Here is a 14,242-nt window from a genome sequence, read left to right on the forward strand (position 1 = left end):
AAATCAATTTGATCGAACTAGGTAAACACATTAGGTGTGTACTCGTCTTTGATATTATTATTGCTTGTATGAATTTGCTTACAGTATTAGAGAATAGTTAATTTTTCTTAAGACCATTTATTTTGATTGCCATTATTTTTTGTCTCACACGTCAAGGTCTTGGTGTGGTCAAATACTATGAGATTTCACAATAGAGGTTGATTGTGTCTTTCCTAAAAAGTAGGAGTAGCTACCAAATGGTCCTAAGAATTGGTAACGAGCACATGAAAATTATTGTTTTGTCTTGGTTATTGACCTTTAACCTAAACCTTGCCAAATAAATGATTATTTTGTTAAAGGTATTATCGTGTTATTGCATATCAAATCCTTGGTGAACAATTTGTTCGATAGTGTCTTAGACATATACAAACTCCAATTTATTCAAAACCTCATTCGAAGTCTTCAAATCTAAGAAATGATACATCACCTCTTCAGATACACATAAACGTATAAATCCTATGATATCCTCCTTGATCTCTATCCTATCGATTTCCTCCGCATCTCCTTCATGTCTCACACAACGCCTTTTGTAAATTTTGTTGAGCCAATAAATAATTAACCCTACTTTGTCATAACAAACAAGTAATACCAATAGTTACAATAAAAAATAAAAATAAAATAAAAGAGAGGATAAATTACAAGACAATGAGCATAATCATTTAAATCTCTCTATTTTAGTATCATTATATACGTTATACATGACAAAGAAACTAACTTATAAATTTAAAATTATTAGTATATTAATTAAAGATATTATGGTAATTTAGTTTAAAAAAAAAAAGACTTCACAAAACGAAGATATGTTTCTATCCCCCAAAATATCTTTGAAATACTTTACTCCCATCTTCGTTCAGTGGAGTCAAATTCTCCGTCTTTAGAATCCTTATTTCTGAACGAAGTAATTCTGTGAAAATCTCCATTAACAAATATAGTAACTTTATTTAATTATTTATATCCTCTAAGATAAAATATATTGAGGGACACAAATTTTAATGTATATTATCTCCCCTCGAAGAAATAAAAACAAGTTGTGGTGAATCTTCCATTTACACTGGTTAATGTCATTCTCATGTTTGGTAAAATTAAGATTGATGTCTTTGGGGATCTTGCAATCAAACATTACAATAGAAACAATCTTGTATTGTGTCAACCATGGTACTGAACGAGCACTTGGAGTATGTGTTTGTGCCATTGGGACTATTGGTCTTCTTTTTGTACCATATATGGCTTCTCTTCACCATTCTTCATCAACCTCATCGAACTGTCATTGGCTTAAACGCTGAATCTCGTCATCAATGGGTTCATGCAATGATGACTGTGAGTCAATTCTTAATTTCTATTGTAATTCATTGAACCAAATAGTTTTTGATCTTGCACACCAGCTGTTTGATTATAGTTTTTGTGCACCATTGTTTTTGCTTTTGCTAATTCAATTGCTATATTTTCAGGATCCCTTCAAGAACGGTGTTTTGGCGATCCAAACAATCCGAAACCATATCATGGCATCGACTCTTCTTGCTACTACAGCGATCACATTAAGTTCACTGATTGGTATTTTTGCTAGCAGGTCGTGGAGTTCGGATGACACATCTACCACTACATCTTCAATCAAACGTATTTCGATTACTGTTTGTTTCCTTGTTGCATTTTTATGCAATGTTCAGTCTATTAGATGCTACTGTCATGTCAGCTTTTTAATCACTGCACCTACACGCCGAGATAAAAATGCTTACATGGAATATATTACTAATACATTGAATCGCGGAAGTCACTCTTGGTCACTCGGATTGCGAGCATTTTACTTGTCGTTTCCTCTCTTCCTATGGATTTATGGACCCATACCTATGTTTGCTTGTTGCTGCTTGACATCATTCTGTTTGTACTTTTTGGATACGACAGCAAGAATCACGAGGGATCTTCACAGTAGTTCCTTCTATAAGGAGAGTAGTGATGTAGAATCTGAACTGGAGCCTGATTATCATCCTTTAGCCGGGAACGATTTAGTTCAAAGTGCAGCTGTAGATAATGTGTAATCGATGTAGATGTATATTTGTAGCCTTTGCGAATTTGGCAATCTTTTTGTCTACTATTCTGTTAATCAGTATGAACATGTGCTTTGGATGTTGGTAGGATGTACTGAGAGTAGAGTTCTAGGTAGAGTGCATTTGCATTTGTTACTTCTCATGATTTGTGCCTCTTCTAGCAAAACTATGAAAAGGCGGCCGCAAATTAGTTGGTCATGATTCATAAGGTGGCTTGCATTGCATCATCCTGTCTAGTTAGCTACATAAACAACAACATTGATGGTTGATTCTGTCATGGTGTCTAGGTTCATCACAGGCTCATTTCTCTAAGGTTGTTGTTCTTCAACATGATCACCAATGATAGACTCCACCTTGAAACTCAAATCTCTCCAAGCCCACACTAGTTATTTGTTTGACCTTAACTGTTGTTTTGAGACACCAATTTACATCTCTGCTAATAATGAATTTTCTGCTTTTAAGACACCGATTTCTGTAACCTTTACTCTACTAGGATATCCAAAAAAGCACCCCTTATATTATGTGCCTTAGACCATCTTTCCTTTATTTATGTGATAGTCATAAGCACACCCAAATACTTTTAAATGAGTGTAGCTTGCAACCTTGATATTCCACATTTATTGAGGTGTCTTAAGATCAATAGCAGTTGAAGGACTCATATTTAGAGGTGTAAGAATACCATATAACTTGTCTCCTTAATTGGACCCCTATTTGACCTTTTATGTCCTCCATTGAATGAGTACTTTTTTATCCTTATACCTATGTTTGGATATTTTAAAACGAACGGAGCATAATGAAATAGTGTGGAATGAAGCGGAACGGAGTGGAGCGGAATGAATATCTCATTCCATTGTTTGAATATTTTACGATAGAATGTACTAAAAAATGATACTCCACCCAAATCGGAGGGAACAAAAATGAGGGTAAGTAATAGAATTGGATTGAATGCATTTCATCATGCTCTTCTCTATTCCATCTTCTTTTTATCAATTAGAACTATGGAATATAACATTATTTCATTTTGTTCCGCGTCATTCCGTTGCATTCTGTCAATCCATGCATAGTCTTGTGTTATTAACTTATTTTTGGAATATATGTTATTTCAAATAAATAATTTTTTTTTTTAAAAAAAGGAAAGTTTGTAATTTTTAAAAATTTTCTTTTTCTAAAAATAAAAAACAAACGTTTTTTTAGATGTTTTAATAAAAAAAATTGAAAATAAAAAACTAGGATGCCGTTGTATGCATTTTCACATGGAAAAAAAGGGACAATTAGCGTCCTTCTCTCACTCCTTTCCCCTAAGATGACTCGGAAAATAGATCTTTCCGCTCGGACAATTGGAAGAGTCGTTAAAAGCAAGAAAGCTTAGGATCTTTGTAAGGTTTCAGATCTTGGGGCCTCAAATCAACTTAGCGAGAATTTCGAGAAATTACAAGAGCTTCCATCATCCACCAGAACTCTTGAGACTGAATGATTAGCAATGACAACGATGATGATAGATCAACGTTAGAGGTTTCATCTACCTTCTTCGTATCAAGAAACTCTATGGTAGGTCTATTGTCCTCATGCTCTTTGCATGGCGATGCACAACCATTTGATGTTGGAGGAAGAGATCTGGTTTGAACAGATGGATCTTCTCCGACAGTATCGACGGGGAAAACTCAGGTAAGGCACGATTCATTAATCTTTGGGATTGTGTTCATTTGATAGTGAATGTTGAATTAGTGGAGATCTAGAATGGAAAGATCTGATTATGTATTTTTGTAGGAATCAACTATCGATTCCCACAAAAAGTGCTATTATTTTGTTTCAGAACTTGAATGGTTGGTGCAACTTCACAATGAGGCGTTATGCCTCGCTCTGGTATGGTGATGTGGGTGGTCCTGCAATGTTAGCACTCCAACACTCAAGTTAGTTTGTGAGTTGTGGAGAACGGAATGAATTTTTTTTGATAAAATTGTACCCATTTTAGCGACAATGTGAGTATTTATATGATGGTTTGAATTGGGCCTCCTGGACCTGTTGGCCTGTTGGGCATAGGACCGGTCCAGGATAATTATCATGTGAAGACAAGTATGACTAAGGAGTGTTGTCATAAACACCGTGAGTGTGTGACTAAAGCAAGCAAATCCCTACGATGAAAACTGCTCAATCAAAGACACCAAAACTCCAAATGGAAGGTGGTGGTTGGGGATCAACCCTCCCCACTCTTAGTAGCTAGTCACTCTATAGCAGAGAAAGTGAAGCCCTATTACGTCGGCCTCGAAAAAAGTCTTAAACAATAAACATCACCATTGCAAAGATAGCCCGGCAAAAAAAGAGTACTTAAATCCTATGATTTCGGCTCCTTATCGTGAGTTACCACCCTCTCATATATTATCTCCTACTCATGATGAATCTGCCCCTCGATATTTGCACTCCGGGGTGGAAGAATTCAACCCACTTCAAAGCGTTTTCAAAAGATACCTACATTATACAATAACTAAACTCCACCACCTTCACATACTCTTTATACATGTGAAAACTTCTAAGTCGCATTTCACAAAGGTCATCTTAAGCCTTCTCGAACTTTAACTTAAGGACATCTCTAACTCTCTTAGTGTTTTAAGAGAATAGTCTAAAGCATTATTCACATTGGCGATGTCAATTTCAGTGTCAAACAACACCTTCAAAATTGAGCTCAACGCAATATCCCTCTTTTATCCCTTAAGTTAACACCTGCACGTTCTCAGCTAATAGATGAGGATACCTAAATGCTCGCACCTCACCACTAGTTTCCCTTAGGAGATTATCGGACATGGTAAGTTTAGTGAGAAGATGATCCCTCTTGATAACAAAGGCCTCAAAACGTTCCTTAAGCATTTGTGTTTCCTTCCGAAGACATTCAAACAAAAATATTTCACCCTTACATGCGAAAGCCAAGATAGTAAAGGCTTTGCACATCTGATATTGCTTCGGTCCCACCAAAGACCTCATAAAACATGCTCAACTACAAGGGCGCAACCCAAATCACCATTATTAGAGGATATCAAATAAGTGGGACCTTGTTAGAGAGCCTAACACTTGATCCAAGCTACAAATTCATCAAACACCGTCTAATCTAATCTGATAGCTCCTTGCGACCCACGTCAGATCAAATGAGGTGGTTTTAATGGCCTATCATATACGATCATGTCAAGTGTCATAATTTGTTCGCTATCTCGTTCTCACTTTTACAAGCTACACCTCTTTAACCTTAATGACTTGAACGTTGAAGTGTTAATTTTGTCAGTCCACTCCGCTCCACTGTATTGGAGACTCATATCACTGTATCAGAATGACTTTCTCCTTCTGCATTATCGATCTCTCATTATTGCCTCGAAACTACTATAAAATAATCTATATGCAATATAAAATATTCTTGATATGTTCCATAAAATAATGTATACATATATATATTTTTTTAGAAACAAATCATATTTCTAACTTTATTTATATTATACCATTCCTCTTCTTTTATTTTTGTCAAAATCATTCCATTACTTTGAATATACATAACATAGACATGTAGAATACAATATTTGGTCTTCAAGCTTTGAAAGGATACCAACCAACTGGACAACATGTTGTGGAGACAAAATATATTGCCAGTGGCTGTCAATTAGTCAACAAGTAATATTTTTCAAAAGCATCACATTCCCCTTTTAAAATAATCATCACTACCAAATTAAGTAATTGGCAAAATTATTATCAAATACCACTCCATCAATTATCAAGGAATATACTAATAAATATATTAGTTGACAATATAATAAAAAAATTAATGTCTCCCCTCTTGCAGTGCACACGTGCTATAAAATTTAAACAAGTCTATTTGGCTAACGCCACTTCTCACACATCTTGGGTTTGAATAAAATTTATTAATATATTTTGATATTTAAAAAAAAAATTATCATTAAGTTACAAGTTGCAGCAACATATTTTATAAATTTATTTCATTTTGTCTCTTTAAACTAACTCAGTTGATAGTTGTGCAGAGACATATGATTTATGTCTAGAGATATTTCATTCGTATTTTTTAAACTATTTCAGTTGATAGTTGTGCTGAGACATCTGACTTATGTCTAAAGATATTTAATTCACGTTTGAACTTGTGATTAATTTTTATAGTTAAACTGGAAAAAGTGATTAATGTCACTCTCATGTTTGTTACTAATGAGTTTGATGTCTTTGGATTTGGTCTCAATACTAGGTAGTTATAAATATGTTACTTGAATGAAACACAACCTCAATTTTCTCTTATCATAGAAACAATCTTGTATCAACCAAACATTACCTTAATTTGGAGACATGGTTAGCGATCATCTAGAGTTTGTGTTTGTTCCATTGGGTTTATTGGTGTTCTTTTTATACCATACATGGCTTCTCTTCACCATTCTTCGCGAACCTCATCGAACTGTCATTGGCTTAAACGCTGAGTCTCGTCATCAATGGGTTCTTGCCATGATGAGTGTCAGTTACTTCCTGCAAACAAAAACTTTATATTTTGAAATTTCATGTTGCACATGTACTGTTTGATTATTTTCCCACTTCAATGAAATTGATTTTAGACTCTGATTTTCAGGATCCTTGCAAGAATGGTGTTTTGGCGATCCAGACTATTCGCAATAATATCATGGCATCGACTCTTCTTGCTACAACAGCGATCACATTAAGTTCACTGATTGGTATTTTCACTAGCAGTGGGTGGAATTCTGATGACACATCTTCCATATTTCACAGCACTGCTGAAATCAAACGTATTTCGATTACCGTTTGTTTCCTTGTTGCGTTTTTATGCAATATTCAGTCTATAAGATGCTACTGTCATGTCAGTTTTTTAATCAATGCGCCTACACTTAGAGATAAAAAGGCGTATATGGAATATATTGCTAAGACCTTGAATCGCGGGAGTCATTCGTGGTCACTCGGATTGCGAGCGTTTTACTTGTCGTTTACTTTCTTCCTCTGGATTTATGGACCTATACCAATGTTTGCTTGTTGTTGTTTGACATCATTCTGTTTGTACTTTTTGGATACAACTGCTAGAATCACAAGGGATCTTCACAGTGATTCGTTCACAAAGGAGAGTAATGATGTAGAATCTGCATTGGAGACAGATTATCATCCTTTAGCCGGTAACAATTTAGCTCAAAATGCAGCTGTTGATAATGTGTAAAATTGATGTATATCCGTACAAGTTACTACAATTTATGCGATCTTTTTGTGTATGATAGTGTTAATATGTATGAACATGTTTCTTTGCTGTTTGAAGGGTTCACTGAGAGTAAAGTTCTAGGTAGTGAATTTTTGCTTCTTGTTAATGGTTGTAGATTTCATTTAAGGTGCATTTGCATTTGTTAGAATTGTGTTGTGCGTGATAAATATGTATTATTGATTTGAGATATTATCTACCTTATTTCCTTTTATGTAAGTATTCTTTATTTCTCTTGTGTGTATCTCTTATCTAATTATGCAACATTCACTCCCTGCTATCATGAGATTTGCCTTCTACATATTTTTGTTTTAAATACAAAAACTATGAGAGCTAATCCCTCGAGCAATTTAGCCAAAAACCTTATCCCCAACTTGGTTTTAGAACTCGCAATCAATGTGGACCCAAGAGGAAAAGTCCAACACTTTAAAAACCTACAGCCATCAAGTTACAAACTTACCTAATTGTTTTGTTGGTTGACCACCACTATGACTACCGTCCCTGAGAAGACAAGCATGGTTCCCAAACCAGCAGAGTCTTCGGCTATTGTTTCAAATTTTGCAGGTTGTCAAGGTGTAGTTCCTCCTCAAACTATTAACTGTGTGTGTTTTGGTCATACCAAATATAAGTGTCATATCAAAGAACTTGCTTAGATGATAATACCAATTTCTAGGAGCTTGTTTAAGACCGTATAAAGTTTTATTAAGTTTAAAAACATGACCAAGAAATGTTGAGTTGAAAAAACCTGGAGGTTTATCAACACATACCTACTCCTAGATGTACCCATTTAAAAAAGCACTTTTTACTTTCATCTAAAAAAGTTTGAAGTTCACGATGCGCAAAAAAGATAATAGCATCTTTATGACCTCTAATCTAGCTACATGGGCATAGGTTTCACTAAAATCTATTCCCTCATCTTGATTGTAACCCTACATAACAAGTCTAGCTTTATTTTTTACAATATTTCCATCTTAGTTCAGCTTGTTGCAAAAGACCCAACAGGTACCAATTACTTGATTAGTTGAAGCTTTGGGAACGACTCCCCAAACGATGTTTCGTTCAAATTGATTTAATTACTCTTGCATGACAAGATACCAATGTTCATCGATGATAGCCTCGTCCATTCCCTTTGGATCAATTGCAAAACAAAGACCACAAAGTTACATACCTTGTTAATGGAGTGTCGAGTGGTAACTCCCTTAGAGATATCTCCAATAACATTCTGAATGGGATGATCCTTGGTCACACTCTAGTGTATCGGAAGATCATGATGATTTGAAGGAGTATCTTTGTTTGGATATTGAACAGGTTCTTGATCTGAGACTTGCTTTTGACTTTGACCTTGTTCTACATGTTGATGATTTTCTTACAGATTTTATTTTTTCCAGAAAACACGCACAATCAAAAACTTATACTTCTAATAGTTTAGGTTTAGTTTCATAAAAAGTAGCATGAATAGATTATTCAGATGCAAATTGGGCATGAGGTTTATCCAACAGACGACCTACATATGGATATTGTTTTCTTATTAAAGGCAATTCGATCTCATGGAAAACTATGAAGTAAAATGTTGTTGCCATATCCAATGCAAGGATTGAGTATTAAGCTATAATGCTTACTACACGTGAGCTCATATGAATCAACCATCTTCTTCATAAGTTACACTATTGTAAAATAGACAATGTGAGGAATTTTTTGACAACCAAGTTTCACTACACATTGCCTATAATCCAGTCTTTCATGGACAAATAAATCATATTGAGATCGATTGTCACTATATTCGTAAAAAGATTATGTCTAGCGAGATTTTTACTTCTTTTGTTGGTTCTAATGATCAACAAAATCTCTTCTGAGGACTAAAGATCACTTACATATGTAACAAGTTTGATGCATACCATTAGTATGTATGCTCTAGCTGCTTGAAAGTGAGCGTTGAGATATGCATGATAAATATTATTATTGATTGAGATATTATTTCCATATTAAAGATTCTTAATTATGCAATGTTTAGTCCCTATTATCATGAGATTTGGTTGAGCTTAAAATCTTATTCTCAATTCTCACGGTTTGCGGTTAGCTACATAAACAAGATTAGTGGTTCATTCTGTCATGGTGTCATGCTAAAATAGAATTTTCTTTTCTTTTTATAAACAATGCAAAACATGGTTGTAGTATATTGTAGTATTGTGTCTCAAATAAGTCATGAACCTTTTTGACAGAAGAGAGTGAGATGACACAATTACAAACATCATTATTTAACTAAAAGTCATGTTTGCATATGAAATGAAAGTGATGTTTTGAGAACTAAGGTTGTTTTTGCTTTTAAAAACAAAAAGCATGAAAAACAGTGGTTATCATGAAACAAAATTAGGTCCACCAAACATGGGATGTACACTTGTTAAATTTTGATATGCTAATGTCACTTCCATTTGGAACTGTTAATTAATTTTCACATATAAATTTTGCATCTTTATGAATATTAAACAAGTGGAGCAACAAATATAACTTCATCTTATCTGTAATCCAATTTCAATTTATTTTGTTTGTTTCATAAATCAAATTCAGACACAGTTGAGCAACGTGGTTCACTGCATAGATGTATCTTTTCCCACTTGTTGTTCCCTTTTGACGTAAGATGGATTTAATATAAACAACTATTGTAGACAACTTTACTATTTGAAAGAACAAAGAATAAAGAGAATAGCATCTTTACTTGTTTTTTAGAAGGAAAAAAGCAAGTTTGTATAGTGAGAATAGTTTCTTGAATTTCATCACATGTTTGGAGTGTTTATGGTGTGGGGTAGCACTAGCATAGCACTACACTAATAATAATGTGAGTGTGTTAGTGAAAGATTAAGAAAGGTAAAGTTTGATTTGAAGAAGGAAAAGGAAAGAAGATGGGAATAGAGGAGTTGGATTATGTGATGGTGCCTGTTGGTATCATGGTGTTGTTAATGTATCATGTTTGGCTTCTCTATGCTATAATCCGCCAGCCATCTAGCACTGTTATTGGTTTGAATGCTCAGACTCGTCACCAATGGATTCTTTTCATGATGTCTGTCAGTAATCCTTCTCTCTATTTCTTTCTCTGATTGCTTATATTTGTCGGTTGACGATGTCTTTAGGTATTTTGCGTGTTCACGCAGTCAACACATCACTAGTCCTTAGGTCGAGATCAGATCTAGACTGTCTGATCTCGATTCAGTGATTACCAATGTGATCACTGTGTGACATTGTTGACTGCAGACAATCTAAACTTATGTTCGGTTTGAGTTTCATTTTCTTAGACATATCTAAGTTCGCGCGTGTTTGAATTGACAGGGAATTTGATAGAATTAGAACGCTTCGAATTAGTTTATGGACACAAAATATGGATTCAAATATGCACTAATGAAGTTGTTTTCATAACAATCTCTATTGTTTGTATATGTTGTTTTCAGGATCCATTAAAAAATGGTGTTTTGGCGGTTCAAACGATTCGCAACAATATAATGGCATCAACTCTTCTAGCTACAACAGCAATCACACTAAGTTCACTCATTGGAGTTTTTGCAAGCAATATTTCAGAAACCAACCTAGTTTATGGCAACAAAACATCCTTAAACTCATCGATAAAACGGCTTTCGATCTCACTATGTTTCCTCGTCGCGTTTCTATGTAATATGCAATCAATAAGATACTATGCACATGTGAGTTTCTTAATCACTACACCTACAATCAATGGCAAAAAGGATTTCATTGAATATGTAGCGAGAACGTTGAACCGCGGAAGCTATTCGTGGTCTCTTGGCTTAAGGGCTTTCTACTTGTCAATTCCTCTTGTCCTATGGATTTATGGTCCCATACCTATGTTTGTTTGTTCTTGCTTCACATCATTTCTTTTGTATTTTTTGGATACAACTACTCAGATCACAAGAGATCTTCACAATAGGTCGTTTAGAGAGAAGGAAAGTAGTACTACTCAGGAAGTGGATGCAGCAGCATAGGTCCATGTTTAGATATCTAATTACTGTTATTCAACTTGATAGTAACTATTAACTATGATAATTTTCATCTGTATTGTTAAAATTATGATACTGCGAAGGAAGTGTTAAATGTGTTTGAACACCTTCTTCGTCGTATAAGTTAGCATTTTGGAATTTAGATTCAAAGATATTTAAGATTTGCAATAGCTTGGTATGAAAATTGGATTTTGCAGCCAATACTATACTGAAGTTGTATGCTCTGACACCCTCATTCCTTATATATTTATTGACAGTACACTATTCTATGATGTTTATCGATAACATGCCTTATATATTGGGTGTGTTTTTCTTAAATCGTCCTGTTTAGGTTTATACAATTCTGCTAAAATCTCAAAATATGGGACGGACAAAATAGAGGAAGTGGGCCATAATTCTTAATTCGGTCGGCCAAAAAACGGGGCGGGTTTGACGGACTTCGTCACCCTAAAACTTAAAAGTGATAAAAATTGGGCGGACAAGAAATCTTGCCTCGACCCACCAAAATTGGTAGGCTAAATGAGCAGTCTCAACCCATTTTCCACCCCTAGTTGGATAGGACTATAGGAGGTATGACTCCATCAATAGCCTTTTATTTTGTAAATCAAATATTTTCTGCTTTCAACTGCATAGACTAATTCTTCGAAATCAACATATATGATTGAGCTGAGAGAAACATGAATCATCCCATGTATAACACTATCATTTTTCTGCAAGGTCAATACTATGGGACAAACAACCTTTAAAGCCGTTTCAAGTAATGTGGTAAAAAATGAGAAACTGTGTTTCGGAAATCAACATGTTTTCATATCATTTACATTTGACACTTTTAGTTTCTTAATATCAGATACGGTGGATTTTTTACAAAGAGTTCAAAGGTTCATGCATAACAACGTTGTGTTTCATAAATCAATGAAAATACATTCAAAAAATAATAGCATCGCAGTTTGTTGCACTATTTAGCTTCTATTCCAATATATACTTGATCATATTATACTTAAAAAAAATCATTGAATGACACATTATGAAAATAACAAATCAAATTTCATCATATCAAGGCATATCCAAAAGGTATGTAATGAGGATAGTTGAACTTCATAAACATGAGTCAGATGTGTGGTGTATTATAATCTTGAAGTCAATGATTGGTGGAAGGGATAAAAAAACATTTAACTAGTACTGCTACTACTACTTTGTTTGAATGTGATTGTCAGAAATAGAATGAGTACTATTGACAATTTCTATGACAATGACGATTAACAATAAGAATGATGGCAAAAAAAAAATCTGTATGGATATTAACCTAGACAGTGAGTGAATCAGCTGTATGTGTCTGAACTAACAACTCAAAGATAGAAAGTGGCGTATTGAATTTTGCAACGTGCATTCAGTACCTTACATTTCCTTATCAATCATGTAGTAGTACTAGTTGAAGAGACACATGCACATGATGATATTGATTCATGATTGGTTACTTATCATATCAACAACCGCCAAGCCAATCCGCAGCTGAAAACTACTCAATTCTGTCACAATCATATGTTGATAATGCTACATCAAATACAAGACTTGTCTTGTTCTTGTGTTCAATTTTTGTATCAACTTTCAAAGCTAAGCTTCAAAGCTAGTAATTCTGTCTCTCTCTTGAGAAAGTGTTATGGTTTGGTGGATTATGTTTTTGTGATTAAAGTGTAACTAACTACAATAAAGTCATCCACAATAGCAAAATCTTCAACTCAGATAGTATTAGCATCTAAATCAACTTTATTACTACTTTCTAAAAACTTGGCGAGTAATTTAATTAATATCATGAGTAACAATGAAATTTGAACTAAATTCAGTGATTTGGTTGCAACACTTGCCACTTTTTGTTGCTGAAAGTGAGCATATATAGGCTTGTGATGATCTATAGAGGAACCATTCATCTATGACAAATCAAGAATTTATTAATTGAAATTCAGCAAAGAAAATTCATAGTAGTTGTTGCAAAAGAGTAGTTGTTGCAAAAGAGATGGGTTCTCTATTTTTTTTTTAATTATTATTATTATTATAATTTGGTGTGTAAAAAACACATATACTTAGGACATGTGAAATATAATTAATATTTATTTGACTTCATACACATAAAACTCTATAAATGGAGTTCTCAAATTCTTTTAGAAAATAGAGAGGATCCTTACTCAAAAAAGATAGAGGAGAAGAGTATTTTTTTTTATATGGAAATGGTTTGGGTAGATCAAAGGTGAATTTTTACATATTTATTGAATGACGTCAGAATACTATCATCTACTTGCACTTATATCGGATCGAGTGTTTGTCTTGGATCTGACTAGATTGTGGTATTTAGTTTTTTTTGTGCTCTTTTGGTGGGTTAAAATTTGTTAACGGTAGATCTGATGGTGTGAGATCTAACCTAATGTTAGTGAGGTGTATTTTTAGGAGCTTAGGTCTTGTTATCCGTTGTTCTTTTGCTGTATCTCTACGCTTTTTTGTTGTCTTTTGGCACTTTTGTGCTTTGTGTATTTTCTTGTTGTACTTTGGTGATTCTTCATCTTTTATTAATATAATTATTATTTGTAGTCATTTAAAATAAGAGAGAAACCCATTTTAAATATGGTCCAAATATTAAGACTACGCCTATGATGGAAAAAAGGATTTGGCCAGTCGAACATGTTTGTTTTGCCCGCATTTTTTTTGTAGGGTAGGACAGAGTTTTAGGTTCGCACCCTTTAATGTGCTCGGCCCACCCCGCACCGTTTTATGTGGGCTTTTGCGGGCACACGTTTTTTCATATAGTTTTACAATTTTTAGGCTTAAAAGGTTAAATGCACGCGGGTCCATCCCGCCTCACCCTCATTTTTTATGGGACGGGTCGATGTTTTAGATCGCACCCTCAAATATGCCCGCTCCACCCTACCTTGTTTTTC

General features: G+C 34.3%; 3 protein-coding genes across 3 annotated transcripts; all 3 read left to right on the forward strand.

Annotated features, from left to right (window-relative positions):
* The first annotated feature begins 903 nt into the window (after positions 1-903).
* Positions 904-2,700, forward strand: LOC131608204 (uncharacterized). The gene is made up of 2 exons (XM_058880127.1): positions 904-1,356; positions 1,488-2,700. The coding sequence occupies exons 1-2, from the start codon at positions 1,192-1,194 to the stop codon at positions 2,070-2,072; spliced, it is 750 nt and encodes a 249-aa protein (XP_058736110.1). The 5' UTR covers positions 904-1,191; the 3' UTR covers positions 2,073-2,700.
* Positions 2,701-6,270: 3,570 nt separating this feature from the next.
* LOC131608205 (uncharacterized) lies at positions 6,271-7,899 on the forward strand. Its single transcript, XM_058880128.1, has 2 exons — positions 6,271-6,572; positions 6,685-7,899. The coding sequence occupies exons 1-2, from the start codon at positions 6,411-6,413 to the stop codon at positions 7,276-7,278; spliced, it is 756 nt and encodes a 251-aa protein (XP_058736111.1). The 5' UTR covers positions 6,271-6,410; the 3' UTR covers positions 7,279-7,899.
* Positions 7,900-9,716: 1,817 nt separating this feature from the next.
* On the forward strand, positions 9,717-11,465 carry LOC131608207 (uncharacterized). The gene is made up of 2 exons (XM_058880129.1): positions 9,717-10,373; positions 10,755-11,465. Exons 1-2 carry the CDS (start codon positions 10,212-10,214, stop codon positions 11,298-11,300), a joined length of 708 nt encoding a protein of 235 aa, XP_058736112.1. The 5' UTR covers positions 9,717-10,211; the 3' UTR covers positions 11,301-11,465.
* The last annotated feature ends 2,777 nt before the right edge of the window (positions 11,466-14,242 follow it).

The sequence above is a fragment of the Vicia villosa genome, linkage group LG5 (assembly GCF_029867415.1).
Source record: "Vicia villosa cultivar HV-30 ecotype Madison, WI linkage group LG5, Vvil1.0, whole genome shotgun sequence".
Classification (NCBI taxonomy): Eukaryota; Viridiplantae; Streptophyta; class Magnoliopsida; order Fabales; family Fabaceae; genus Vicia; species Vicia villosa.